The following is a 27222-nucleotide window of genomic DNA, read 5'->3' as shown; positions in this document are numbered from 1 at the left end:
CTAGTCTAGGCAGTGCACAGAAAGAAGACACAGTGAGATAGACTGATGTTTCAATTCCAGCTCTATTTCTCACACCTGGATAGCCCAAGCCAGAAATCTGAGGTCATCTTTAATTCCTCCTTATCTTATTTTCCTGACCTAAGGGGTCACTGAAACTCACCCATTTTATTTGTTCATGGAATATTTGCTCATCTATGGGTCAAGAAGGCCCAATGCTTGGGAGTTGCCAGTGAACACTGCCTTTGTGGAACTCATAGCCTCACCCAGCTCTTTAAAGTCTTTATCCGCCCCTCTTCAAGGTTGCAGCTTTACTTGAGGTCCATTCTATCACCCACCATTGAATAGATTTACTGAACATCTACTATGTGCCAGACATCTACTATGGCTCTGTAGATACTGTGGTATATTTGTGGATCCAGACAGATAAAATCCATGCTCTCACCGAGCTTCCATTCCAGGGGGAGACATAAATAATAAACAGAATGGTAGAGATACCTTCAGTCTGTGGTCACTGCACAAAGAAAACAAAACATCATGGTTTAACAAGGAGGATCTTTCACGAGGAGGGGTCCTTTAGCTTGTCAAGTCAGCTAAGTTCTTTCTAATGAAGCGGTGTTTGAATTGACACTTCAATGATAAGGATTTTTAAGATTTTATTTTATTTTACTTATTTGAGAGAGAGTAAGAGAGAGAGCATGAGCTGGGGGAGGGGCAGTGGCAGAGGGACAAGCAGATTCCCTGCTAAGCAGGGAACTTGACATGCAGCTCAATTCCAGGACCCTGAGATCATGACTTGAGCTGAAGGCAGATGCTCAACCGACTGAGCCACCCAGGCACCGCTGACACTTGAATGATAAAAGGGAGTTGACATGTAAAGAGCTAGGGGAAGGGTTACAGATAGAATGGCTCAAGAAAAGGTGGGAGTGGTTCTTACATGTTTTAAAGCATGGAAAGAAAGTACAGAATGAGGTTGAGCAGAAAAGTGGTATGAGGCGAGATGAGTTCGGTAGGCAAGAATTTTGGTTTTGTTTTGAGTGTGAGGAAAAGCCACTGGAAACTGAGAGCAGGGGATTATGTTTTAAGATAATGACTTCAGCTGCTGTTTGGAAAACGGACTACTACGGAAGGTTGAGAGGAGGTAAGAGTGGGAGAACCAGTTAGTTAAGAGAGCACTAGAATGGTCTAGAGATGGAAGTAGCTTTGGGCTAGGGTGGTAGGTAACAATATCAATGGTGAAAAGTGGAAGGATTCAGGCTATATTTTGGAAGATGAGACAAAAGAATTTGGAAAAGGATCTGATGTGTCTAGGTTTGCAGGGGTAAGTGGTGGGAAGAGAAAAATCAAAATGACTCCTCATTTTGATGAGAACAACTTGATACGTGATGGTGTTACTAACTGAAGTGGGGAAGACTAAGAGAAGAACAGATTAGAAGGGAAACCAAATGCTCGATTTTTTAAAAAAGTTTTATTTATTTAAGTAATCTCCACCCAATGTGGGGCTTGAACTTAACAACCCTGAGATTAAGAGTCACATACTCCGCCAATTGAGCCAGCCAGGTGCCCCCCAAAATGCTCTGTTTTGAATCTGTTAACGTGAGATGCCTATTAGGGCTCTGAGTAGAGATTCAAATACGTAGTTGAATATATAAGCCTGGAGTTCAGGAGAAAGGTTGGAGCTGAAAATAAAAAGTACGGAACTAATGGTGCATGCTCTCTTCACCTTTCACTTGAACTATTTTCATAAACTCCTAACTGCTCTCCCTGCTTCTGGCTTCATCTTGTCAAATCCATTTTCCAGTTCACCTCCCGAATGACTTTACCTAACATGCATCTGACCATGTCACTCTGTTTACAACCCTTCAATAACTCCCATTTTGGGACAAAATATAATCTCTTTACTACATATATAAGATCCTTTATAACCTAGCTCCTGACTGTTCCCATTCTCATCCAGTTTTGGGTTGTGACCAGGTAACTGAAGAAAACCTTAAGAGATCTCAAATTAAAATCTTTAAGAGTTGTGTATTTCCATGGGATGTGATTTAAAAAGACCCATGAAAAAACACAAAACTCTGTAAAGTTAGAAAATTTACAGTATTCCTATAAAAGAGCTAAAGAAATACAGAATGGAATAAAATCATTCTATCATATAGGTGGTTATAAAATCTGTGTGAAGGCAAAGAAGTAGATAACGACACAATTTATATCTAAGTCGTGTGGGCTACTTGCTCAACTCATTAATTTATAAGATACTAGTTATATTCTTTTACCCATACGTTCAACACATATTTACTGAGCACTATTTTAGATTTTTGAGGATACAGCAGTGAACAAAACAGGTTAAAATTCTTGGTCTCATGGAATTTATATTCTAGTGGTAAGAGGAGAACATAAACAAGATTAATAAGTGAAATAAATATGAGGGGATAGGCACCAAGGAAAAAAGTCAACCAGAGATGGAGGTGGAAGAGTGTGTGTGAAGGGGGTGGCTGCAATTTAGATAAGTGTACAGGCTTGTTGTGATGAGCACAGAGTGTTGTATGGAAGTGCTGAATTACTATATTGTACGCCTGAAACTAATATTACACTGTATGTCAACTAACTAGAATTTAAATAAAAACTTAAAAAAAAAGAAACAAAACAAAGGAGCAAAGGGGGAAAAAAAGAAAGAGAGAGGTAAAACAAGAAACAGACTCTTAACTATGGAGAACAAACTGACAGTTACCAGAAGGGAGGTGGGTGGGGGGATTGGTTAAATAGGTGATAGAGATTAAGGAGTGCACTTGTGATGAGCACCGAGTCTTGATTAAAAGTGTTGAATCACTGTATTGTACACCTGAAATTAATATTACACTGCATGTTAACTAAATGGAATTTAAATAAAAACTTAGAAATAAATAAGTGTGCAGGGAAGGCCTCACTGAAGTCATTTTGACAAGAGAGTTGCAGGAAGTGAGAGAATGGGCCATACAGATATCTGGGAAAAGTGCATCCCAGGCAGAGAAAAGAGTAAGAACAAAGGCCCTGACCCTGGAGTCAGCTGGACGAGCTGGAGGAAGAGCAACAAGGGCAATGTAGTAGGTATAGAGAGAGGGAAGGGGAGAGTAATAGATAAAGTCAAAATGTCGGGGCTAGAATTATGGTGGGCCTTGTAGGCCACCAAAAAGACACTTTCTTTGAGTGAGATGGGAGTCTGGAGGGTGATAATCTGATTTACATGTTAATAAATCACTAGGTTGAAAGTAGCTTGTCTGGACCTGGATGGAAGTAGGGAGACTAGGAGTCCACTAGAATAATGCCGGTGAGAGATAATAACAGCTTGGATTGGCATAGAAATGATGAAAGTAGTATGAAAGGATAATTCAGGGTACATTTTGAGGGCAGAGCCAACAAGATTTGCTGATGAGTCAACATGGAGTCAGAGACAACACGAAGATTTTTGGCTGGGCAACCAGAGATGGAGATACCGTTAACTGAGATGGGGGAAAACTAGAAGACACTGGGTTGTGTGGGGAAGAAAGAACTCAGTTTTGAATATGTTAAGATGCCTATGAGGCATCCAAGTGGGGAAGCTGAGTAAGCAACTGGATAAATGAATTCAGAGGAGAGAGTAGGCTGAAGATAGAAATTTGGGAGTCATTAGCATACAGATGCTATTTAAGACACAAGAATGGATGAGATCAAGGGAAATAATACAGATGGAGAAGAGGTCCATCAAGTTTGGGGAGATGTGAAGGAACCAAAGAGACTGAGGAAGAAGAGCCAGAGAGGTAGAAGGAGAACCAGTCCCAACTCCTAAGTCAAGTCCAGACTCTCAGAGTCGCTGGACACCAGCTTATGTCCTCTGATCACAAGAAATCTCAGCAAGCTGAGAAGACAACTCTGAAGAGTACAAGAGATGGGAATTCCAAAAACTGTATGGGCTAAAATAGGTGCTTCCTTAATGGGTGAATAACTTATAATGCTGAGACGGTAAGGAATTAAGACAGGACATGATGAAAAGCATAAAAAAGTAGAATTCATCAGGTGCCTGGGTAGCTCAGTTGGGTAAGCGTCCGCCTTTGGCTCAGATCATGATCCCAGGGTTCTGGGATCAAGCCCTGCATTGGGCTCCCTACTTGTGCTCTCTCTTATTCTCTCTCTTTCTCTCAAATAAATCAATAAAATCTTTAAAAAAAGGTAGAATTCCTATGAATATTTGGTATTTTAAGCATTTCTATGTTTAAGAGAATTTGGCTTATTAGAGTAACAGGTCAGCTTTGTCATTCTAGTTTAAAATGTGAAATTGATTATGGGTTATAATTTTATTTTATTTTTAAAAGCTTATATTTATTTGACAGAGAGTACAAAACTGGGGGGTAGGGGGAGGGGCAGAGGGAGAAGCAGACACCCCACTGAGCAGGGAGCCCAACACGGAATTCCATCCCAGGACCCCGAGATCATGACCCAAGCTGAAGACAGATGCTCAACCGACTGAGCCACCCAGGAACCCCTGATTATGGGTTATGATTTTAAGTCAAAATCTTTGTAACCTTAGGGGCACCTGGGTGGCTCAGTCGTTAAGCGTCTGCCTTCGGCTCAGGGTGTGATCCCAGAGTCCTGGGATTGAGCTCCTCATCGGGCTCCCTACTCTCAGCTGGGAGCCTGCTTCTTCCTCTCCCACTCCCCCTGCTTGTGTTCCCTCTCTCTCTGTCTCTCTTTGTCAAATAAATAAATAAAATCTTTAAAAACAAAAACAAAATCTTTGTAACTTTACAAAGAGCTTTAGGACATTTAAGAGAACTTGAAGTTCACCATATATAGAAGTTTGATTTATGATATTTATAAAATTATTTAAGAAAGTGGGAAGGTTTGTTGTTAAGACAACTGAGGGTACTTCCAAGACTCTGTAGTACTCTTCCTGCGTCAATCATGGAAGCCCACACAGAAATAGGGGCCACAGGGTCAAAGTAGTCTGGAATGCTGAGCCGCCCACACGGAGAGCAGTTGTTCTAGAGTCTTGCACATGTGTGACGACCTTATGGGAATAGGGATTAAACTTTTCTTAAAACACACACACACACAATGAATTTAAGTTTGTACATGGAACAAAAACATAACATTATTACTGTTTAAATTTGCAAGACCTAGAATAAGATTAAGAGTTTAGAATGAGATAATCTTATTAAGAATAATCTAATAATCTGATTTAGAACATAAATTAAATGTAAATGCTCAAGAAAGATTGGATTTTTAATATTAGTAACTTTAATAAAATAAATATTAATTTTAAAAACCAAAGTAAACGTTCAAATATTCTTTTCTCTAAGTAATGCCTTTAAAGTCACCAAAGCTCATATTTATCAATATCTAGGCATGCCCTCATATTTACCCTAAGCTTCAGTCATATCCAATATTTGGTAAATTGGGGTATCTACCATATGCCAACCAGCACTACAAAAACTGGGGATTAAAAAATAAATAGGTACTCAGTCCTGCCATCAAGGAAATAAGTCTGGCAAAAAGAAACCTGTTGTGAAGCAAGATTCTTTAAAGAGCCATAGCCATTCATCCAGATGTCCTTGCTCGGTTTCAAACCAAAGCCTTCTCATATAAAATGGCCCTTATAGCCATGTCATTGAGAACTCTGAAAACACCACATTCACTCTTGCCTCCATGTGTTTACATATATTAGTCTACTGAAACACCCTTCCCTCACTCTCTCTTGTTTTTAAAGATTCAGCTCAAGGGTCACCTCTAGAAGTCTTTCCTCACATTTCCCATTGCCAACTCTGAAGGTCGCACCTCTTTTATATTCCCACAGCTTCTGCACCTCTTCCAGCCAGACACTGTTCTAAGCATTTACATCTTTAGAAGAACCCTAAAAAGTAAGTACTATTATTATTCCAATTTACAGATGAGAAAAGCAAGGCTCAGAGAAATGAATTAAGTTGCCCAAGATCAGACAGCAAAGACACAGATCTGAGAGCCGGGCCCTGAGAATCTGGCTCCAGTCTGTGTGCTCACACATCATACTACTGGTATGCCATTAATTCTTGATAAACACGTGAGTGAACAGAACTAACGAGATGTAGTAAGCAACTAAAGAAGAACTTGTGTGTACGCTGAAATCCCAGGCTAGAATGCAGGCTCTGCCACGTATCGGCTGTGAAAGCCTGGCAAGTTACCCCATCTCCTTAAGCCTCAGCTTCCTCTTCTGTAAAATGGAAATAATAGCTCCTTTGCAGGTTATTGTGAAGATGCACACAGCTATGGGTATAGTAGGCGCCCACATTTACCAAATGAAATAGTTGTCATGACTATAAGTGTAACAACAGGTACAGACGGAGTAGTTGCTCAGAAAATATTTTACTATAAGGAGGTGAGAAAGAGATAGGAAGCCAATAATACAAAAGCTAACATTTATTTCATGCTTAATATGTGCCAGGAACTGTGTAAGTTCTCAACGAGCACTGATGATTTCACAACCATGTAACCAAGTAAGTGCTATTACCCTCCCTGTTGTACAGATAAGGAAACTGAGGATTGTGGAAGAAACTAACCGAAGTCACACAGCCAAACAGTAGTAGAGCTGGACTGTAGTCCTGATTCTAGAGGTGGAACTAGTTAGCATGACATTTTCTTAGAACTGCCTCAGACAATACAGTGGGTGGTTTTGAGCTTGACTGTCAGGAGGGATGGAACAAAGGACAAAGAATGGGGGTAGAGGAATGGAATGAAGAGGCTAAACAATGAACTCAATTTGGGGCAGCTTGAGTGTGTGATGCCTCTGGTGTATCCAGGCAAGCTATTCAACAGCTGAAATACAGGATTAGAGCCCTAGAGAGGGGGTAATCTGAAAATAAAGATTTGATGGTGGTTTAAATTATGGGAAAAGATAAAATCATTTACAGTGAATGTATAAAAGAAGAGAAAATGGACTTGGAAGAAGCCCTTAAAAATCAGCTCTTAAAAGCAGAAGGAAACAAGCCCATAAAAGACACTGATGAACAGATGCAGAGAACTGGAGAGTGTGTAGTTGAGACCAACAGAAGAGAGGAGGGACGGGCCAGTTAATTCATTTAGTCAACAAATATTTATTGAATATCAGGCACTGTTTTAGGTGCTAGGAGTATATTAGCAAACAAAAGACAATACTTGCCCTTGTAGAGTTTACATTCTAGTCAAGGGAGATAAGCAATAAACACATAAATATATAAAATGTCAGGTGGTAATAGAAAATAAAACAAAGTAAGGTAGCTTACACAATAATGGAGTGGCAAGAACCCCCTCCATCTATGGTGAACTACGGAAATCCCCTCTGAGAATGTGAGTCTTCAAATAGACTCAAGAAAGTGAGCATGTGAACCCTACGGATACCTCAGATAAGAGTTCTATGCAGAGGAAACAGGGATGAAAAAGCCTTGAGACTAACTGTGCTTGAATGTGGTTAAAGAAGAACAAGAAGGCTAGAAACGCTGGAGAGGAATGAAGGAGGGCAGGATGTTAGAGATGAAGTTGAGAAGCTAGGGAGGATATTGCAGTTTATGTAATGACTTTTATTCTGAGTGAGATTAGGAGATATTAGAGAAATTTGAGGGAGTGACACGATTTGAATTATGATTTAAAAGGATTTCTCTGGGAGCGTCCGACTCTTGGTTTCAGCTCAGGTCATGATCTCAGGGTTGTAGGATCGAGCCCCGGGTCAGGCTCCACACTGGATGTGGGGCTTGCTTATGATTCTGTCTCTTCCTCTGACCACCAGCCCCACTTATGCACATGTGCTCACTGTCTCTCTCTAAAACAAACAAATAAATCAAAGAATCATTCTGGCGTCAATGTTGAGAGCAGACTGGGATGGGATGGTGGAGCAGAGAGGAGGCTGCTGCAAAACGCCAGGTAAGGGATGACAGGGCTTGGACCAGAGTATGAGAAGTGGCAGTAGTGAGAAGTGACTGGATTCTAAATATGCTGGAAACATGGAGCCAACAGTATGTGCTGACATTCAAGTAGAAATATAAATCTGCAGTGTGGTGAAAAGCCTGGCTGAACATCTATATTGGGGAGTCACTGGGGTACAGATGACACTTAAGGCCCAGGGAATAGCTGAGATCTCCTGGGAAGTGAGGGTGGATGGAAGGGATATCTGAGCTCTCCAATGTGTAGAATTTGGAAAGAAGAGGAACCAGCAAAGGAGAATGAAAAGCAGCAGCCAGTGAGCCAGAAGAACCAGGAGAGATCAATGGAAGCCAAGTCTTGGAAGCCAAGCAAAGAAAGCAAACAAAGAGTGATCAATTGTGTCTCATATAAAGTAGTGTAAGGAATAAAAAGTGACCATGGATTCGACAATCTGAAGGTCACTGGCAAACCTGACAGAAGCTGTTTTCATGGGGTGGCAGGGAAAAAAGCCTGACTGCAATGTGTTTAAAGAGAAAGGAAGAAGAGAAGTAAAACTTGTGTGTTCTGGCTCAAAGAGAAGCAGAGAAAGGGCCAGTAGCTGGAATGTAATGTGGAGTTATAGGTGTCTTTTGTTTTTAAGTTGGGAGACGTTACACCAGTGTCAAATATTACAAAAGGGCCCAATGAATTTAGGACATTTTATTTGGGTGTCAGGTCTCAGTGAGTAACTGAATAACAGTAACAATGACAACAAGATCTCCATGAGTAAAGAATTAACGGAGCATTAGACAAAATAGACAGGGAATGCAGATTCAGTTGAGACAGGTAGGAGAAACAGGAGATCATTAATGACAAGATGATAGAGGGAAGGTTTTCTCTTTTTTAATTTACAGAGGCAGAGATTTGCCTGTCTTATGTTTATGTGGAAAGAACTAGTTGAACAGAGAAGTCTGAAATCAGGAGAAAGGGTAACTGATGGTGCATGGGCTGGTTTCGGAGAGGAAAAAGGTCACCTTACCCCATGAAGGGAAGAGAAGGGTAAGGTAGGTAAGGGTCCAGGTGATCCAGGTTCAGGTCTGAGGTCTCTAGCTCACCCACGAATGGCAGTGAAAATGTTCTTCTCCTAACAGACATTCTTGGTTTCAGGAGAATGATACAGGTTTGGCAAAGCTGTGTGCCTCACTAGAGGCACTTGGATATGCAGCAGAGAAGCAGTGGTTGTGTGGCTGGGGCCACATGGCTGCACAGTACCCTCAGGACTCTAGGGTACCACAGAGAAAAGGGATGGAGTGTAGCTGACCTGGGATTTTGAAACATATGTGTGGTGGACAGACAAGGTGAGGGCACAGGTTAGAGGGTGGATTAAGAAGTGTATAAGATGATGGGTGGGGACAAAGCAGAAGCATGGAGACCATCTAGTTGAGGGGCAGGTGGACTGGGGATGGAGGTTGTGACCAGAGTGATGTTGGATTTCGGAGGAGGGACGGGCAGATCGAGGGAAAGGGTGTGAGCTGAGGCAGAGGAAGACCATGGGATTGGAGTCCATAGCTTTCCTTCCTGATGAGGTTGCTGCAGGTGAGCAAGACTAGGATGGAAAGGAGGGCTAGACCAGTGTCAGAGCCCAAGGGAATGAGAGTAACAGCAGACTAATGGCATTAGGTGGGCAGAAGGAGTGTGGGAGTGGGAGAGGATGGGCTTGAGGATCACTTTGGGTGTGAAGGGCTTGAGGTCACAGGGGTCCCGGGGACTGGATACTCCAGGGGTGTGCAGAGCTCAAGGGCCCTTGAGTCTCAGGGTCTTGCCTGGTCTGAAGAGTTTGGTAGAGGCTGGGATCCCCCTGGAAATGAGAACTGGAAAGGAGAAGAGGGGCTCTTGGGTCAGAGGTTCTTTGTGAGGGGTGCGTGTGTGTGAACAGCACAGGAATAGCATGTGCATGTGTGGTGGAAGTCCTGGAGTCAGAGAGGCAGGAGGCTCTGGGAGCACCCCTGGTGTGCAGATGTCAGGGACTGGAGTGTGTGGTGTGTGGAGTGCAGGTGTTCCAGGTGTGGGAGCAACAGGTGAGAGGGTTAGGTTCTGTGGGAAGTCCAGGGTCTGGAATGTGCAGTGTAAAGGGTCTGGAGATGTGGAGTGAAGGAACTGGGGTGAGGGTGGAGTGTGGGGGGGCCGAGGAGCCAGGCGTGAGGAGGGGTGTGGGGGGAGGCAAGGAGCCCGCGGTGGGGGCGGGGTGTGGGGGGCAAGGAGCCCGGGGTGAGAGGGGTGTGGGGGACTAGGGGCTAGGGTGAGGGGGTATGGGGGGGCGAGGATGAGGGGGGTGAGGGGGGTTTGGGGGGTTGAGGGGGGTATGGGGGAAGAGGATGAGGGGGGTGAGGGGGTGTGGGGGGGGCGAGGATGAGGGGGGTGAGGGCGGGGTGTGGGGGGCGAGGAGCCCGGGGTGAGGGGGGTGAGGGGGGGGTGAGGGTGGGGTGTGGGGGGCGAGGAGCCGGGAGTGGGGGGGGGTGCGGGAGGCGACGAGCAGCCCGCGGCGAGGGGACGGGTGAGGGCGGGATACCGGGTGAGGCGGCGGGCACATTCGGGGGCGTCGTGGTCCCGGGGGTCAGGGCGCGCAGGGAGGGCCCGGGACCCGTGGCCGGGCCGGCCTCGCTCACCTCCTGCGCCGCCGGCTCTCGCGTGGGTATCCGCGGCCCACCCGTGCTGCAGCGCGCACGCGGCCGAACCGGGAACAGCACCCCGCCCCTTTCCGTTACCAGACCCGCCCCCCGGAGATAGCTTCTCGCCCTCATTGGCTAGTCTGCCGGGGCGGAAGGGGCTGGGCCGCAAACACGTGAGTGCGCTGCCCTCTGGCCGGTTCGGAATCTCGGCCTCGAGGTCTCATTGGCTGGGCTCCGGAGCGGAAGGGGCGGGGTCGCCCTGCCTGGTCTCGCCTGACTGAGCCCTGGCTGAGGTGGCGGGAGAGCAAAATTCAAGGGAGGGCCGCTCGTGGTCCTGACGGTTGTGTGTTCCTCCGTGGTTCGTGAGTGCCAGGCCATGCACGCAGAGCCCTGCCCTCCTGACCGCTGTGTCCTCAGTGTGCCGGACAGCCCTCGGCCCAGCAGGTGCTAGTGAGCGTCTGTTCAGTTAGCGCAGTGCCCGAGTGTTCTACGTTTGACGACGACCGTGCTGGCGTGCGTGGTCGCACGTGTCTCAGCGCAGGAAGCTGCGGCTCAGGGCGGTGGCGCGGGGACTGGGGTACCTGTGCCGGAAGAGCGAGCACTGGTGCCAGCCCAGGTCCGCCCGGCGCCGCCGGCCTGCAGGCAGGAGAAGCGCAGATCCCCGAGGCGGGCACGCACCGCGGCGGTCGGGCGGAGACCAGAGAGACGGCTCGTGCCTCCGCGGGCCGCTCCAAGGAGCTCGGTCTCTACTTAGAGTGCTGCGGGCACCTTGGAAGGGCAGGAAGCAGAGGAGCGACGCGGTGTCGGGGTCTTCGGAGGGCGAGGTGAGCGGGCTGTTTGGGTGGATGATGTTGGAGATGTGGACCGCCCGGTGGTCGTGCTGGAGGGAAGCACATGGGCAAAGCCATTCGGAAGGCAGACGTGACCGGCTCGGTTACGTGGGAGGTGAGGCAGAAAGGAGTGGGGTGGGGGCCGGAGGGAGGTCCCACTGGCCCAGGTGGGGAGCCGTGGGAGAGAGGCCAGTTCGGAAGGTTGTTAGCTTCAGTTTTGGTTCCAGGTATACCTGGAATTCCAGAGAACTGTATTTTTTCTCTCAGGGAGCCTGATTGTTAGCAGACTGATGCCGAGTAGGAAACACAGCTAGAGTGGAGCCAGACCGTGCTGGGCCCATCTGTTGAGGCCATGCCCTTTCTGAACCCCGTTCCCTGGCTGTCCGTCCCCACCTGTGAGGCACCCTGCCCACTTCCACTCAGTCCACCATTGCTTGGGCTGCCCAGTGCTGATTCCTGTTACAGCACCTCAGAAAACCATGGATCAGGAGTAACTCTGATGGGTCGTGAAGGCAGCTTCAGGAAAGATAGTTTACCAGGATGAGGAACAACACAGGATTCCAGGCAAAGTTCATCCGAGGCAAAGGCAAGGGTGTGGAAAAGCCGGCTTCCTTTAGGGAATGGAGAGTGTGGTTGGGGCTCAGGATTTTTGAGAAGGGGTGGGGGAGACTCAGGAGGTCGTTTGGGCTGGGGTGTGAGGGCCTTGGGTACCTTACCCAGCAGAGGAGGTGGGCTGTCTGAAGCACCCCGCAGAGCCCAGGCCAAGAAGGATGGGCTCTCGGGAAGCCAGTGGGGCCTTCCCATGAAGCCAGCGAACTGTTCACCAGTGTTTCCTTTATGTCCTTGTCACATAGCCAGACTGCGTTTTCCAGCCTCCCTTGCAACATGAGCCCTGGCCAGAGGATGTGGTGAGAAGTGCTCCGTATCACTGCCTGATCCTCTCGCTCTCTTGCCTGTCAACCTGCTGGATGTCCAAGGCAGCTTGGGACCAACCTGAGGAAGGCGGGGCTTCTGTCAGCCTGCCTTTGAATAATGGTATGGAGTGGAGCCTCCCTCTCAGCCAGCTGAACAAGAAGTAAACCTCTATTGGGTTAAGCCATGAAGATGTCAGGATTTGTCTGTTATGGCTGCGAGCCTTAACTAGCGCAGCTCTGCAAACCCCAGGGGTACAGGTAGCTTATTCAGGTCTGGTGGGTTGTTACCAGAGGCTTTTACCTTGGTTTAGCATTATGGTTTCTCCTCTTACTTATTTTAACCAAGAACAAATCCGATTAAAAAAAAAACAGCAACAACAACACAAAAACTTTAGATTTCAACATTAATGAAAAGCCAGCTTTTTGGGAGACTCTGCTCACTGCCCTCCCAGGGTTGGGTGGGCTGGTGTGCCCAGAAGCCTACCAAAACCCAGACACTCTCCCAGGGTAGGTTACACAGGTATCCAGAGTGGCAGAGGTCTGTGAAGAGATTTTTGGAAGCCCAAGAAAGCTCTGATATGGAACGTAATATTTTGTGAGCTTAGCTTTATAAGCTTCTCACTGAGACTCAAAGGCAGTTAGTAGCCTTTGCCCTGGGAATCCTCTCATGTGCTCTCTTCAAAGCTGTTATCAGGAGCCTATGTCTCCTCAGTTTTCAATTTATATTTTGAGGAGTTTGAGACATTTCACAAATACTTCCTGTAGGCACATCAAATTCAACGTTTCAGAACCTCATCTAATCACCCAACCACCCAAAGTAGGAGATGTGAGTTATCTTTGATGCCTCCCTATCCGGTTTTGCAGACCTACCTTTGACGTTCTTGGTTTCCTGAGTCTCCCTTTCGTAGTTTAAGTACTGCCATTTCTCCCAAACCCCAACCCCCACCATGAGCAGTATGGATAGGTCTCCTTGTTTCTGTCTTCACTGCTCCCTACTTTGTTCTAATGTCATTCTGGTCAGCCAGAATGATCCCATTAAAATTTAGGACAGATTAGATCATCCTTTGCTCAAACCTCAGTAGCTTTCTCCCATCATTCAGAGAAGCCAGAGCCTGGCACATGAGGCCCTGGATGCCCCAATCCACCGGTCCCCTCCTGCTCTCCCCCCGCTACCTCCACACCAGCCACAGCCACTCCAGTACTGTTCTTGCACTGCAGCCGGCACCTCCCACCTGGAAGCCCTGGTTGTCCCCTCTGCCAGGGATATGCTGCCCTTGCACGCTCACTTCCTTCGGGTCTGAGTCAGATGGCCCCGCTCAGGAAGGCCTGCCTTCCCAACCCTGTCTGAAATTGCCACCCACCCCTCTGTTGCTCCCTCCCCTTACTTTTCTCCTTAGCACTTATTACTGTCTGCCTTACTGTATAATTTACTCATTCTTCTTGGTTAATGCCTGTCTTTCCTCTAGACTCTAAGCCCCAGAGGGAGGGACTGTTTTGGCCAGTTTTATTCACTGCTGTATCCCAGTGCCTATACACTGTAGCACTCAATAAGTACTAAGTGAATTATTCCAAAAGCCTCCTGGTTTCTGTGCCAGCAACTCCATCCCCTGATCCATGCCTATTTCGCCTAATAGTGAATTCCACATGGCAGGTGGGCCGTGAATCCCCAGCACAGAGCCAAGTAGATGGTGGGTGCTCAATCCACAGTGGTTCATAAGAGAAGGCCCAGGACTGTATCGAATTCATGCCTGGGTTCTTAGCAACAAGCATAGTGTTGAGATCTAGATTCCTTCTAGCATGCAACAATAGCAATTCAGTGCTTACTTACACTCTCCATAAAAATTTTTTGGTTTACTTTCATGTTGTTTTAATATAAAAAGTCATCCTGAGGGATGGAGCATGTGTTGCCCCAGATTATACTGTGTGCCCTCTCACAGACATGACCACTTGGCACGCTGACTGCGGGCTGGGATTACAGCCCTTCCCTATGGCCAGGAGGAGGCTGTGGGCCTCCACAGGGCGGTGCTCAAGCCTAGAGGCGTGCAGAGGGCATGGCCGTTCATGGAGATGGCAGCTGGGCCCCACTCTCTGGCAGACAAACAGAAGTGCCCCAGGGAACAGGTGAAGGTTCTGAAGCAAGAATTTATTCCAAGTGGGTGTGGACAGTGGTGACCTCAGGAGAGACATGCATTTCAAAGTAGGTCACAAGCCTCTCAGTCTCCCAGCCCCATTTCCTCTCTCTGCTACCTCTCTGGTCTGAGCTTGGGCAGGGGAGGGTCTCCTAGTTCCCAAACAAAACAGAGGTACCTAAGAACTAAGAGAGTTACAGAGGCTTATCTTTATTAGTGTCTAGCAAGAAAAAAAAAATCAAAATTCCCTCCCTGCTCCAACCCCACTTCCACCACCTGGGCCCTCAGCATCTGCCTAGGGAGTGCCTGCTGCCAGAGCTGTCCTTGGAGCCTGGACACCTGTGCATGGCGACCCCTTGTGCCTGCGAGCCGACCGCAGGCCCCTTCCTCCACAATGTGGGGATGAAAGGGCAGCTGGCATTTCTCCAGCCCTCAGCTGTCAGCCTTGGAAACTTGGAAGAGATCAGCGATGTCCAGCAGAGCTTGGCGGATGTGCGTCCCAAAGCGCTGGGCATTCTGTGGGAGCCAAGAGCTCAGACCAACCGTTCAGGTGAGCCCCTGTCCCTCTGTCCCTACAACCAAGGACTCTTCCCCAGCCAGACAGGGCCACAGGTGGCACCCCCTCCTTAGGCCTGACCAGAAGCAGGAGAGACTCACTGTCTCTGAGCTTGAGAACTTGCTGGAGATGTGGAAGAAGATGGTGTTCTCGCCTGCGATCATGTAGGAAACCCCATAGCCATCATCTGCCACCTGAGGGCAGCACAAGGGGTAAGAAAGAAGTAAACCAAACCTTGCAGATCTGAAAGCCAAGCTGATGTCATGCTTGCTGTCCCCACAAGATTCCCAGGAAGGGGCCCCACCACAGATGCTGCATTTTCCCTGAGGTCAGGGACGTTTCCAGGCAACAGCGTGAAAACCAAGGAGCTCTGCCCACTGCAGGTCCAGACGCTACCAGGGATCCAGGATACTGTGTTTCTCTCAGGAGGCTCAAGCTTACTGCCTCTCTCCAGGGAGTGTCTCTAGCTCTTTGAGGCACCTGTCTACCTGGGTCGATAACTATCCATTCTGTATCCATGTAAGGCAAGCCCAGGGCTGTGCTCCCACCCCTGGTCTGACTTCAGGGCTCTGTACTCTCCACTGAGACCCCTGGGGCCCAGTCCTGCTCATCCATCCTCTTTCAAGGACACTTACAGGGCCAAAGCCACCACCGGCACCCAGGTGATTGGGGTACTGGTCTGGGTCAAACATACGGATCTGGAATTGAGCAATCTGGCTGGTGGAGAGGCGCCAGGGTTCTGAGAGCACCTGCAACAGGGAGATCACAGCAGTGACACACCATGCATGAAATGCCATGCACTCAGTACATATCTGCTGACACGTGGTACCCGAGAACCATAATGAGCAGGTGCACGGACTTCCTGATTGCTGCCCCCCCCCCGCCTCCTGCCAGTCTGTTCTCACCATGACAGCATCTGCAACAAACCCTTGAGGCCCATGTGACCTAAATGTCCCCCAGGCCTCCTCTCCGACCAACCTGTCCCTCCCTTGGCTCTGCTCCCTCCCCTCCTGCTGCTGCTCCTTGCCCATCCACGCCCCTGCCTCAGTATCTGGGCACTGGAGGTTCTCTCTGCCTGGACCCTCTGCCCAGCCTGATGCTGCTGCCTCTTTGCTTTTCTCAAAGTGCGAGACAGCCACTTGTCTGTCCACCCTCATGTGAACCACCAACTCCACGAGAAGAGACTCCCACTCAAAACCAGGACCACAGGCCTGGACGGGGCGTGGAGCAGGAAAGCTGGCTCCAGCCCTCCAGGGCAATTTCCTGGGAGCTGGCCAGCCAAAGGACAGGCCACACCCCCTCAGGAGAGGGCATGGGGACAGAGGACACCCCCATCAACAATGCTGACCTCAGCCAGGAAAGGGGAGCTGACGCCCAGGTACTTGGAGACCAGGTAAAGGCAGAAGAGGTGCCTGTCTATCCCCGCCCCCGTCATGGCCAGGCGGTACATGTTCTGGTGTTTCTTTGAAGCCTTCCGGAAGAGATCTTGGAGATCTGCTTTCTGGGGAGCAGAAGGAGAGCAGTGAAGAGTAGCCCTGCCCCTCAGGTGGGCAGGAGGTGGAGGGCGTGGAGGGCTCACCGTGTGGGACCCCTCCACCATAGCCTGAACGAAGGCCGTGGACTCGCTGGTACAGGAACGCACAGTCTCAGTTCGTCCCTCCCGGAACATCCTGGTCATGGAGGCTTCATAGGTCAGGCAGAACTTGCCCCTGTCCTGAGGAGCACAGAGAGGTGAATCTGGCAGGTGAGGCTGGTGCCACCCTGCCCCCAGCAGCCCAGCAGGGCTCCTACCCGGAAGTGGGCCAGCTGCAGGGCAATCTGCACGAAGGCGTCTGGGCTGGTCCGACACTTCTTGATGAGGCCTTTGCCAAACGGCAGGAACTGGAAGCAGTACAACTCCACGTCGTCTGCCAGTGCCGTGGCCACCTGGTAGGAGCTCTCGATGACTGCCCGGCACTGCCAAGATACGGAAAGGTCAGCTGGGGGCAGAGCTCTCCAAGCAGCGAGGCTGGGAGGGTGTCAGTGAGCCTTCAACATCTTCGGACACACAGGCCAACCCGAGGGGCCTCAGCACCCAGAGGCCACGCTGGGCTTTGTGGGAAGAGGGAGGCACGAACGGGTGCTCCATGGATGAGTCTCCCACCTCACGTCTTTCACTAACCACCCGATGGTCCCAGGATCTCTGTTCTCTCTGTGGCCAGTCTGGACTCTGAGAAGCTCCTGTCCCTTCCCCCTGAGCGCGTCCCAGGTACTTGCCACTCTCGCATGCCCGTCCCTGTCCCCTCTTGGCCTGCACACCTGCTCAGGAATGTCCCACTGCAGCCGCTGGGGAGCTGCGAGCATGGGGTTTGGTTTGCCCAGGCAGTGCCCAGTCTCCGTGTAGCCCAGGTGGAAGGTGTCAGTGCCCAGGACAAACTGCAGGGAGAAGGTCAGGCTGAGAAGCCACCCTCGTGCCCCGCACCCAGCCTGCCCTGCAGGACCCCTCTCAGGACCATTACCTCCCAGAGGTGTCCTATGATAGGGGCATCTGCCCATGCGTGTTCTGTGTTGAGGCCCAGCTGACCGTTCTTGAAGGCGATGACAGTGAAGGACTTGTCGAACCACCTGCAGGAAAGGAGGCAGGAGATGCAGGGAGGGCACCGAGGCGGGTGGAGGAGTGGGGGGGCCTGCCGTGGGGGTGGGGCGCCACACCTGTTGTAGCAGTTGCCATGCAGCAGGGCCTTGCCATAGAGGCTGAGGCTGGCCTCGTCTTCGGGGTCGTAGTGGTGAGACTCCTCGTCCAGGGCGACAAAGAAAGCAGCACGCTCGATGGCATCCAGAGCAGCCTTGTTCTTGCCAGAGCTGAAGAAGGCCTGGCGTGCCTGTGCCCACTCCACTCTGGGGGCACAGGGGCAGGGTGAGTGTGGGGTCACTGTGGGTAGTGGCGGAGGACACCTCCCACGACCTGGCAGGGCCCAGGGCTGGGGGGCCCAGGCTGTCCTGGCAGGTGTCCCTGTCCTCCACACACTCCCACCTAGCCCCCACCCAGTCAGATGTGGCTAGATGTGCAGTGTGCCGTTGACCACCATCCCCCTCACTACCGAGGGTCCTGGCTTGGGCAGAGGGTGCCATGCCAGCATACCCCTCCCTCAGTCATGCCTCTGACTCCAAGGTTCAGGGTGACATGCAGGGCCGAGCTCCTCTCCTCGTGGGGCCCTGGTACCTTCCCCCTGCAGTGAGGGCTGCCAGCTTCTCCTCCCCAGGCTGAGGTGGGGAGGGGTCATCCAGGATCCTCTGGAACTGCATCTCCAGGTCGCAAGGCTTGAGTAGGCGGGAGCCCTCATAGAGCCACACCTTGAAGAAGCGGCCCTTGTGGTAGACAGCCACGTGCCTGCTGTCCGAGAGGTGCTGCAGCAGGTCTGGGACAGAAGGCGGCAGGAGGGCTGAGGCAGGGCACACCTCCCTGCTCCCACTCCACCCCGCTTTACAGACCTCTGTTGGGGCTTTCCTGACCCGGCACCAAGCCAGGCCCTGTGCTGGGCGCTCCCATCCCTCTTGCTTAATGCCAACAGTCCCATGAAGCACTTCACAGAAGAGGAAGCCGAAGCTCTAGAAATGACACACTGTCCCAGTGTCAGGAACCAGGCCCTCTGCAAGCAGCCCCTCCTTCTCTACAGGCTCCGTGAAGGGCTCCTGGTATGCTCCACCCCTCCTGGTACTCCTTACTCAGACTACCTTCCCCTGCCCCGGAAGGCCCCGGAGCAGGGCCTCCCTTCTGGGCCCCGCAGGGTCCCAGCACCAGCATCATGCCTGTGAACAGGAGGTGTCTGGTGTTGGTCACAAACCAAATATTTTTCACAGTTACGTGACCCTGAGATGCCCAGGACGCTTGGCGGTGGCTGAGCAGAAAAGAGGGTGCTTAGCCATGGCAGGCCCAGAGCTGGGAGGGCGGGGCCTCAGTCCTGACGGCCCCACCACGGGCACCTGGCTGTGGCCCAGTACCTGACTCCTTGCCTGGGATCCGAGTAGTGTTGAACATCCTCTCCATCTGGTAGGAGCACATGGGTACAATGCCCAGGGCCATCACCTGGGAGGAAGGCCCAGCATGGCTCAGACGCGGGCCTCCTCTCCCTGTCGTGCCCTCAATCCCACACCACTCACAGGCTTGATCTCTTCACGGTCCAGTTTACGGCGATACATGATCATAGCATGGACGATGTTTCCCAGGCGGGCCGCCTGTACGTTTGTATTCTTGATGAGCACAAAGTCCTGCGGGGAGAGAGCAGAGCCCGCACGTGGTGTGACGGAGACGCACGGCCGCACCTCTCTGTCCTGTGCCACCCGGGGCTCCTTGCCTGAGGACCTGAGGGGTCCTGGCCCCTCTCCCCAGCCCATCCTGCACACTCAGTCAGGCTGCACTGCTGGAGATGAAATGCATAACCGGTCACGTCACCCCTCTGCCCGGCTTGAATCTTTTGAGCTGCTTTCTCATAACCTAGTTTATTTGTTCGTGTTTTGTTTATTTTGCATTGAGAAAGGAGTTCCCACCACTGAAAAACAGTTTAAAACCTCTGTCAGAGACAAGTTGTATGTAAGTTGTTGGGAGGACAGCTTTGTGGAGGGGACATCCGCACATGACTCAGAACGTGTTTTGGACAGTGGGAGACGAGGGCCATGCTGTGTAGACCTGTGGCTGTGCAGAGGCATGTGCTAGGAGCGGGAGAAGGGCGGTCATGTGGGTTAGGGGCCGACAGTGACCTCGTGGGCTCTAAGAGCAGCAGGTCTGGATCCACATAGTGACACAAAAGCAAGGCGTGATGACGGAAGTTCCGGGTGATGGTGTCAGGACAGCTGGGAACTTGTGGCTGGGAGGCCAGTGAGCCTGAGGGACTCTAAGAGTGAACTGTCAGGCTGTTGGTCTACTGGATTCTCCAGATCCTCAGCGCCCCTGCTGCCCTGAAGCTGCTTCCCGACTACTCTTCCACCACCTCCCCCATCTCACCCGCCCCTAGGTCCGCCCGCACCATGACGTAGTAGTTGCTGTTCACCACGAGGGGCGCCCTGCTCCGCAGGTACACGTACTCTTCCCACCAGTCACTCACCTGCGGGAGGAAGGGAGGAGTTAGGGCTGGGGCATAGGGCAGGGGAGAGATGCCCCTGACACAACGGGGGTGAGGGTAAGCCCTGGAAGGGACTCACATAGTTAGTTGCCCACCATGACTTGAGGACCAGGTATTTCTGCAGCCTGGGGGCAGTCTTGTCCTGGAATTCCTTGGCCAGCGTCTCCATTCGGGAGTATTCCTCGCCATCCAACAAGGGCCGCACGGATTCCAGGTACTGTCCAGCCAAGTCATTGTCAACGTGGGAGCCAAACAGCAATGACTACCTCTATCCTGACCCTCTGCCAACCCAGCCCCATTGCTCTCAACCCCACTCTTTGCAAGGGATGGTCCCTTAGTTTGGAGAAGTCCTCTGAGTCCAGCCTCCCCTGCCCAACTGGGATGTCTGATTCAGGCCCTCACCCGCTTAACTGTGGCCGGCACGCTGGGCACGGGAAGCTTGGGCAGGGATGTCTGGAAGCTGTAGAGCATGGGCCGCCGGCTGGACAGAAGGCGGACACAGATCTGGGCAGAGAATGTTTCTGGTGAGAACCAGGGGAAATAATGGAAACAAACAGCAAACACTTGACGAGTGGGGCCCCCGACCCTCAGAACCAGGACAAAACAATGCGCCAGGCATAGTATCCTGCCTGCCTCTCCCCTCCAGCTCAGAACCCCAAATGAGGCCCCCGGAGTCTCAAACCAGATGCCTGAACCCGTCCACTGGCTTCTGCTCACAGCCCAGACTTTGGTGAAGTGGCTGGTCTGGCCGTGCATCTCAAACATCCAACCATGGTAGGAAAGAAGCAGTTTCAGGGTTTGGCGGAAGAAGAAGATGCCCATCATCCAGACCCCCGTGGAGAAGATGGCCATGCTGAGAAGTGCCCGGGTCTGTGGGGTCCTGTAGGGGCCACATCTGTCAGAGAAGGGAGAAGGCTGCAGGGAGTCCACTTAAGGTCGGCCTCGGGCAAATTCTGACTCTGCAGTTTTGATGGTTGTGAACCACCTCGGGGGAGACGCAGACGAACATCCCTGGGCACACTCATGTCTGAACGCACTACATACCAACGTACAAGATGTGGGACTCAGATGATGCTGGCCCCCAGGAAGGGCTCCCCCTAGGACCTCCGATGGCTATTTACGCTGTATGTGCCCAGCTCAGGAACCCTGGCCTTGGAGCCTGCCCAGCCCTCTCTTGTAGCCCTGCTTCTTACCCCTCGGGGAGGCATCTCTGGATATAGCAGACCAGCCCCATGGAGATGTCCACCTTGCAGTAGGAAGAACCCACTGTTGCCATGACGACGACCAGCCAGCTGGTGGGGCTGCCAGGGTACACACCCCTAAGGATGCCATTCTGTGGGGCAGAAACAAGGCACACTTAGAGCAGGAAAGACAGTGGTGAGCAGGCACTGGGAGGTCCTGGTCTTTGCCTGGGAGGCCTTCTCCCTCCCTCACCTGCTGTGCTCTTGTTCTTCCTTTGTGTCTGGTCTTCCCCTCCTCCACACTCCCATACCTGCAGCACCCATTACTCACTGTGTCCCATTGCTATCCCTTGCATGCCCGTCTCCCCTCCCCACCTGAGCACCCCTCTGGTTTCTGCACTGCCAGAGCCTGTCCCCCAGCAGAACTGCCAGCCAACGGGGCAGCAGCTGACACCTGGCCTCTGCCTCAGGGAAGACCCTATTCTGCACCTGCTGGAAGAAGCCACAACCACCTGCGCCCACCTTGATGCGAATCAGGCGCTTCTTCCAAGAGTTGATCCCCGACAGATAGATGTGTTTCAGGGCCTCTCGACTGAGCCGGAAGTCGACCCCATCTGGGGTCACCGTGAACTGGAAGGCCACGGCCTGGTGCGCTTCCGCCATCCTGGAGGTTGGCCGTCACCTGGGAGGGGGCAGGAGGGTGCGCCGGCGGGCTCAGTCTGACCCCGCCCCCGGCCGCCCTCGGCGCCGAGACCACCGCGCCCCGGCCGGGCCGCGCCCCCGCCCGCGCCGCGCTAGCTGCCGCCCCGCGCTCCCGCCCGCGCCGCGCTAGCGGCCGCCCCCGGCCGTCCTCCCGCTTGGGGCCCGGCCCCGCAGCCTGAGCAACGGCCGCCGCCGAACCCTCGCGCCCGCGTTCCGCCACAGAGGTGCAGCGGTCGGGAAGGGGGAACAGCCAGGAAATCTTCAGGAGCCCCGAGGACAGGGAAGGGCTGCCCCCGAGTGGGGGCAAGACGCGCCCCGGGAAGCAGAGTTGGTCCGGAGCGAGGCAACCAGCCCCGACTGCGAGGGGCCCCGCGCCGTCCTCTCCCCCTGCTCTGGTCTAGGCCTCTGAGCCCGACGGGTGGGCCTGTGTTGCCCCCCACTCCACTCACGGCTTGGGTTCGCTCCTGTCTGCGTGTGGGGCCAGTCGCTCTGGCCCGTGTCCCCATGTCCTTCAGGCCTGGCCATTCCCGCCCCGCCCTCACCGGGAACCTGACACCCACTCCCAAATTTGGGTTGAGAAAACAGATGTGGGGCGGCAACCAGAATCCCCTCCTCTCTGTGGTGGGAATCAGGAGTGGGGGCGGGCCGGGTTTCCGCAAGCTGAGATTCCTAAGAGGTCTGGGAACCCGGAGGGGCGCAAAGGGTCTCACGTGAGGATGGTAGCGTTAGAACTAAAAATAGCTGAATGTAGGGAAAAGGTCATCAGAGTGTCAGCTGTGCTGCCTGTCCCCTGATCTCCAGTGCTCAGGGTTGGGCAGCCCCACCCCAGTGCCCTCTTTATACCCATTACTCCCCAGCCCTTTACCCAAATCCTTCTAGCGTGCATCACTTCTAAGCTGGGGCCAGGGAGGGGGAGGGCAGGGGACTCCCGACTGGCAGAGTGGATCCTTAACCACTCTCAAGCCCAGAGCACCAAACAGCCGTGCTTTTCAGAAGGGGAAAATGAGGCTCAGCGCTGTGGTCACTTTGTCAATGTGTGTGCACTCCCTGGTTGGTACGTCGTGCAGCAGAGCTAGGACAGGGTGTGAAGGAAGAAGCTGGTTTATTGCATTAAGGTGCACGGCCCAGTGGCTCTCCCCCACCATCTCCCGGGTGGGGAGAGGTCAGCACCCTCAACCCCAGGCTCCCTCCAGGGCTCAGCCCAGTCCCCCGAGCCTCCAGCTCTTTGCCCCTCCCTCCAAGGTCCTGCCCGGGAGGCTCCAGGAGCAATCCTAGGAGGTGGGGGCTGGAGAGTCAGGAGGAGGGGTGGGAGCTGCTCAGCTGTGCTTTCTGCTGGAAGTAGAACTGGAACCGAGACTGGGCGTACTCCTAGGGAAGGAAACCCACCCCACAAACCAGTGAGAAGGCTTGGAACTAGCACCGCCCCCCCAAGTCTGCCCACAGATTTCCTGGAGAACATGAGGCCCCTGCTGCTCCCCCTCTTCCCACTTAACTCACCCATCTGGGTTACTTACTAAGTAACCAAATTCTATGGTGGACATAGACGCCTGGAGGATAGACCAGAGACCCCAAAAGAAATGGGATGCCAGAGCATATCTAAGGAGGGCAGAAAAAACAGAGGGGTTCAGAGCACACTTGGCATTACCTGGAGCCCATCCCTGAGGCTGGTCAAGCCCCAAAGTTCAAACTTCTCTCCCACTGCCTTAACTCCAACCCTGTCCTGACTCTTCCCACTCTCTGCCCCCACCTGCAGTCACAGTTGACCTGCCTGCCTCTTCTTCAGCCTCCTTTCCTCTGCACCCTGCTCTGCCGCTGCCCCCCCTCCCCCATCTTTCCTCACCGATTAGCCTCTACCAGCAAATCTTCTTCCAGTTTCCTCTGTTCCTCTTGGGAGATGGTCTCGCCTTTCTTGACTTCCGCCAAGTAATGGCGAATAAAATGGAGCTGATTGACAGACAAGAGTCAGGAAATGGGGAGAGTGCGGAGCATTTCCCAGTGAACACCTTTTCTCACCATTCTTTCCAGACCTCATCTTCCTCCTCCCTCATAGGCCAGGTCCTGCTCCCCAGCCTCCAGTCCACATACCTGCTGCCCCCGGGTGGGGTAGTCTGCAGGCTGCGCTTTGTAGAAAGGCCACTCCTCGTGAGTATAATCATAAACCCACTCACAAAAATGGTTCCCAATGTCAAAGCCCCTGGGGGAATAAGGTGGACACTCACTCAGTCCCCAAATACCCTGGGCAGCTGGGATGCAGAGAGGAAGGCCTAGTCTGTTTTCCAGGCTGCTGTGGGAACAGACCCATGGAGGCCATCCTCTTACCCTCACCTGTAGTTATAACTACTGTACTCGAAGTCGACCAGCATGAGTCTGTCGGTGTTTTCTGGCTCTGAGAGCAACAAGATGTTTCCTGGGAGAATGGGATGGAATTCTGGTCATTCTAGGGCCCTCTAGGCCCCCTCACTTTAGGAGATGCCAATGCCTTCTCCTACCTTCCTGGATGTCATTGTGACAGAAGACCACTGGTGATGGGGTAGAGTCTAGCAATTTCCTGCAGGGGAACAGGGGGCATGGGTCCTGAGCAGGAGTGACTAGAGGAGGGTCAGTGTGTGGGCCAGGCCCTGACCCCAGCCCTCAGTAAATCCTGGGGAGGTGCTCCAGTAGGTGCCTGGCACTGGTTCCTGTGCTGTTCTGTTCTCCCGCCCTGCCTTCCCTCACCTGAGATTGCCCATCTCATCCTTCAGGCTGTACGTCTCCAGCAGATTCATCTGGGGGAGGCCAGCGGGGGGCAGGTCCTGGATCTGCTTTAGGTACCTGAAGCCCAAAGAATAAGAAATGCTTCCTCTGTTATCCCCCCCACCTTCTCTCCTATTTCCCAGGCCAGGCTGTCCCACCTATTTTCCTGTCACTAGGACTTATCTGGCAGGTTTTTCAGACTTGTCTGCCTTATTTGGAAGCCTGTTCTGTGTGAGAGTCCTGTACTAGACACTGGGACACCTGATCCACTCAGCAGGAGGACTGGACAGTCATGGACACATTCAGCTGCCAGCAACAGGGTTCAGAACAGGTGTGCAGGAGCCCTGAGGAGGCTCCTGACTCACCGGTCCATGGTCCCAAACAGCCAGTGGGGCTCCTTCGTGAACGGCATCTCCATGCCATGGAACCGGGCCATCTTCGTGGCGATTTCTGCTGACAGCACCGGCTCTCGAAGCTCACAGGTTTTCAGTGGCCGGCTCTGCACCCAGGAACCTATCAGGGTGGTGAGGGGGCTGGGGCAGGAGGGGGAAGGGGTGGGGAACGGAGGTGGGGGGGAAGTCAGGGTCTTGGGGAAAATGCCCTACCTGGGTAAGGGACATGAGGGCAGACACTGGAAAGGGGAATAGGGGCTGGGGGCAGGAGATGCCCAGGGAGGTCAGGGCCGGGCTGGGCTGGGCTCGTACTGGGATGTACTGTTCCAGCCGGCCCTCTGGAAAGACTCCATAGAGCTGGGGCCCCAGCGACCGCTCTGCCAGGATGGCGAACATCACACTTTCGAGGACCAAGGAATCCACGCCCTGAAGAAAGATGGACAACCAAGGGGGCAGAGTCAGGAGGAGCCAGAGGCAAACACAGAAGGGTCTGTTTTCTCCTCCCAGCACCCCCCACCCCCCGCCACTGCTTGTTCTATTGCCTGGAGACGCCAGAGCCAGGCTCTAGGCACATTTGCAAGTTACTTAGCCCCTGGGCCTCTGTGTCCTCAGCTGCGCAATGGGGAGAATACCACCTGCCAGGCTCGCTGACAGGTCCTGAAGCCAGGGGCCACTGCGGCCCTCGCTCCCTCCTCACCTGCAGGATGGCCCCGTACAGCCGCAGCAGCACCTCCCGGGGCTCCTTGCCAACGCTGGGCAGGTGGTCCGGCAGCGAGCAGCGGAAGAGCAGGTTACTGAGGCCGCCGCTGCAGACCCACACCAGGGTGCGCTCAGCCCGCGGCCGGCTGCACCTGCCCCCATCCCCCCGGATCTCCCCCGCGTCCGCTCGGCGCCAGGCCGGCCCCGCCCCCCGCCCCGCACGCGCCGGGGCCGCAGCATCGCGGGGTCCCCAGGGCCCGAACTCGACCCCTAACCCCGGCGCTGGCTCGGGGGAGCTGACCCCTGACCTCCCACCTCACAGGGTCAACCCTCAGCTCCTCGGGCCGCACTCGGCGCCAGGCCCCGCCCAAGTACTCCCGGCAGCACTGGTAGGCTCGGCGCTCGGCGTCACGCGACAGCGACGAGCCGCGCCGCCGGTTCGGGGCCGCGTCCGGGCACTGAGACTGCTGCAAGCTGTCCTTGGCCAGCCGGTCGCCAACAGCCCCGCCTCCGGCCACAGCTGTCCCCTCGGCAGCCATGGCGCCGGCTGGGCCAAGCCCAACGTCCAGCCGCGTTCAGGCCTCTTCGGGCGGACTCGGCTCCTTCCGGCTGCGCTCGGGTCTGCTTCCGGCCCGCCTGCTCTTCTCCGGTCATACTCGGGTCTCTCCGGCTCTTTTCGGCGCTTTGCGGCGCCGCTCGGCTCTCTCCGTGACCCTGGTCGCGTGCCCTTTCCGAAGGCCGAGTTCTGCGCGGCTCGGCCGTGTCCCGCCCTTACTCGGGGCGAACACCAATGACCCCTCTCTCTGGGCGGGGCCGCTCCAGAGACAGGCAGCTGCGAGGGGACCACGTGGGCCAACCAGAAGCGTCGGGAGCCGGGTCGCGAAGGCGGGTCACGTGGGCGGGGCGGGGCGTCGGCCGCCGGTCCGCGAGTTGTCCCGCAGGCGGGGGCGGGGGCGGGCCGGTTGCCTGACAGCAGGGGAACCCGGGAAGGTGCCGGGGCTCCGGGAGCGCATGGCGGAGGCGGCGGCGGCCCCTCACTGGACACATCTGCCCCCCCTCCAGTCCCGGGGGCAGTCGAGCAAGGAAGAGAGTCATCGAGTGAGTGTGGCTCGCACCTGGAGGAGAGCGAGCGTGTGACTTACCTCCAGGGAGTGGGGAATGTGGGGCACGTGGTAGGTGATGAGCGAATGAGAGTTTGGGACCCTTGGGACAATTCCGATGACTCCAAGTGCCTTAAATCCCTAATCACCGTGGAGGCTGAAGCTCACCTCTGAGAGGAAGCTCTCGTTGCCCTGCTTGCAACTAATGTCTCCACGCCCCACTCCACTACCCTTGCCTCCAGATCCAGACCAGGTAGAAAATCACACCCAGGAGAAGGCTCCCCTTGGAGCAGACACCTGGGCAGTTTGAAGACCGATCAGATTCACCCCACCTTGATGCAGTCCCACCTTAGGTACATGT

At 53.3% G+C, this 27222-nt stretch overlaps 2 protein-coding genes across 5 annotated transcripts; both read right to left on the bottom strand.

Moving 5' to 3' along the window:
• Window positions 1-14392: 14392 nt before the first annotated feature.
• On the bottom strand, window positions 14393-23014 carry CPT1B (carnitine palmitoyltransferase 1B). Of its 2 annotated transcripts, XM_045815476.2 has the most exons (19): window positions 22387-23014; window positions 21758-21917; window positions 21248-21387; window positions 20772-20949; window positions 20457-20558; window positions 20134-20271; window positions 19959-20036; window positions 19096-19203; window positions 18937-19021; window positions 18158-18353; window positions 17647-17832; window positions 17454-17559; window positions 17254-17370; window positions 16747-16911; window positions 16535-16669; window positions 16304-16456; window positions 15591-15704; window positions 15057-15149; window positions 14393-14915 (listed from the first exon to the last, which is right to left on the bottom strand). In XM_045815476.2, the coding sequence occupies exons 2-19, from the start codon at window positions 21896-21898 to the stop codon at window positions 14832-14834; spliced, it is 2319 nt and encodes a 772-aa protein (XP_045671432.1). In that variant the 5' UTR covers window positions 21899-21917; window positions 22387-23014; the 3' UTR covers window positions 14393-14831. The 2 variants fall into 2 exon arrangements, with proteins under 2 accessions (XP_045671432.1, XP_087724705.1); XM_087868579.1 differs by lacking the exon at window positions 22387-23014 and having other exon boundaries at window positions 21758-21933.
• An 8-nt stretch (window positions 23015-23022) lies between these two features.
• CHKB (choline kinase beta) lies at window positions 23023-26543 on the bottom strand. 3 transcript variants are annotated; one of them, XM_045815477.2, is made up of 11 exons: window positions 26077-26539; window positions 25760-25868; window positions 25276-25488; window positions 25036-25169; window positions 24653-24748; window positions 24427-24485; window positions 24263-24344; window positions 24023-24131; window positions 23778-23881; window positions 23452-23533; window positions 23023-23305 (listed from the first exon to the last, which is right to left on the bottom strand). In XM_045815477.2, exons 1-11 carry the CDS (start codon window positions 26298-26300, stop codon window positions 23231-23233), a joined length of 1287 nt encoding a protein of 428 aa, XP_045671433.1. In that variant the 5' UTR covers window positions 26301-26539; the 3' UTR covers window positions 23023-23230. The 3 variants fall into 3 exon arrangements, 2 of the variants coding, with proteins under 2 accessions (XP_045671433.1, XP_045671434.1); XM_045815478.2 differs by having other exon boundaries at window positions 25375-25488; window positions 26077-26538; XR_006782977.2 differs by lacking the exon at window positions 24023-24131 and having other exon boundaries at window positions 23247-23305; window positions 26077-26543.
• Window positions 26544-27222: the final 679 nt, after the last annotated feature.

Source organism: Ursus americanus, chromosome 17 (genome assembly GCF_024610735.1).
Source record: "Ursus americanus isolate L20-20 chromosome 17, mUrsAme1.1.p, whole genome shotgun sequence".
In the NCBI taxonomy this organism is placed as follows: Eukaryota; Metazoa; Chordata; class Mammalia; order Carnivora; family Ursidae; genus Ursus; species Ursus americanus.
This window is presented reverse-complemented; position numbering and strand designations above follow the sequence as displayed.

Coding starts and splice junctions, on each gene's coding strand:
- CPT1B (XM_045815476.2), bottom strand. CDS start 21,898: ATGGCGGAAGCGCACCAGGCCGTGGCCTTCCAGTTCACGGTGACCCCA. Junction 21,388..21,757: donor AGCGCCTGATTCGCATCAAG/GTGGGCGCAGGT, acceptor TCTGCCCCACAG/AATGGCATCCTTAGGGGTGT. Junction 20,037..20,133: donor CATGGTGGGCAACTAACTAT/GTGAGTCCCTTC, acceptor TTCCTCCCGCAG/GTGAGTGACTGGTGGGAAGA.
- CHKB (XM_045815477.2), bottom strand. CDS start 26,300: ATGGCTGCCGAGGGGACAGCTGTGGCCGGAGGCGGGGCTGTTGGCGAC. Junction 24,749..25,035: donor CTGTTTGGGACCATGGACCG/GTGAGTCAGGAG, acceptor TTTGGGCTTCAG/GTACCTAAAGCAGATCCAGG. Junction 24,132..24,262: donor TACAGTAGTTATAACTACAG/GTGAGGGTAAGA, acceptor TTATTCCCCCAG/GGGCTTTGACATTGGGAACC.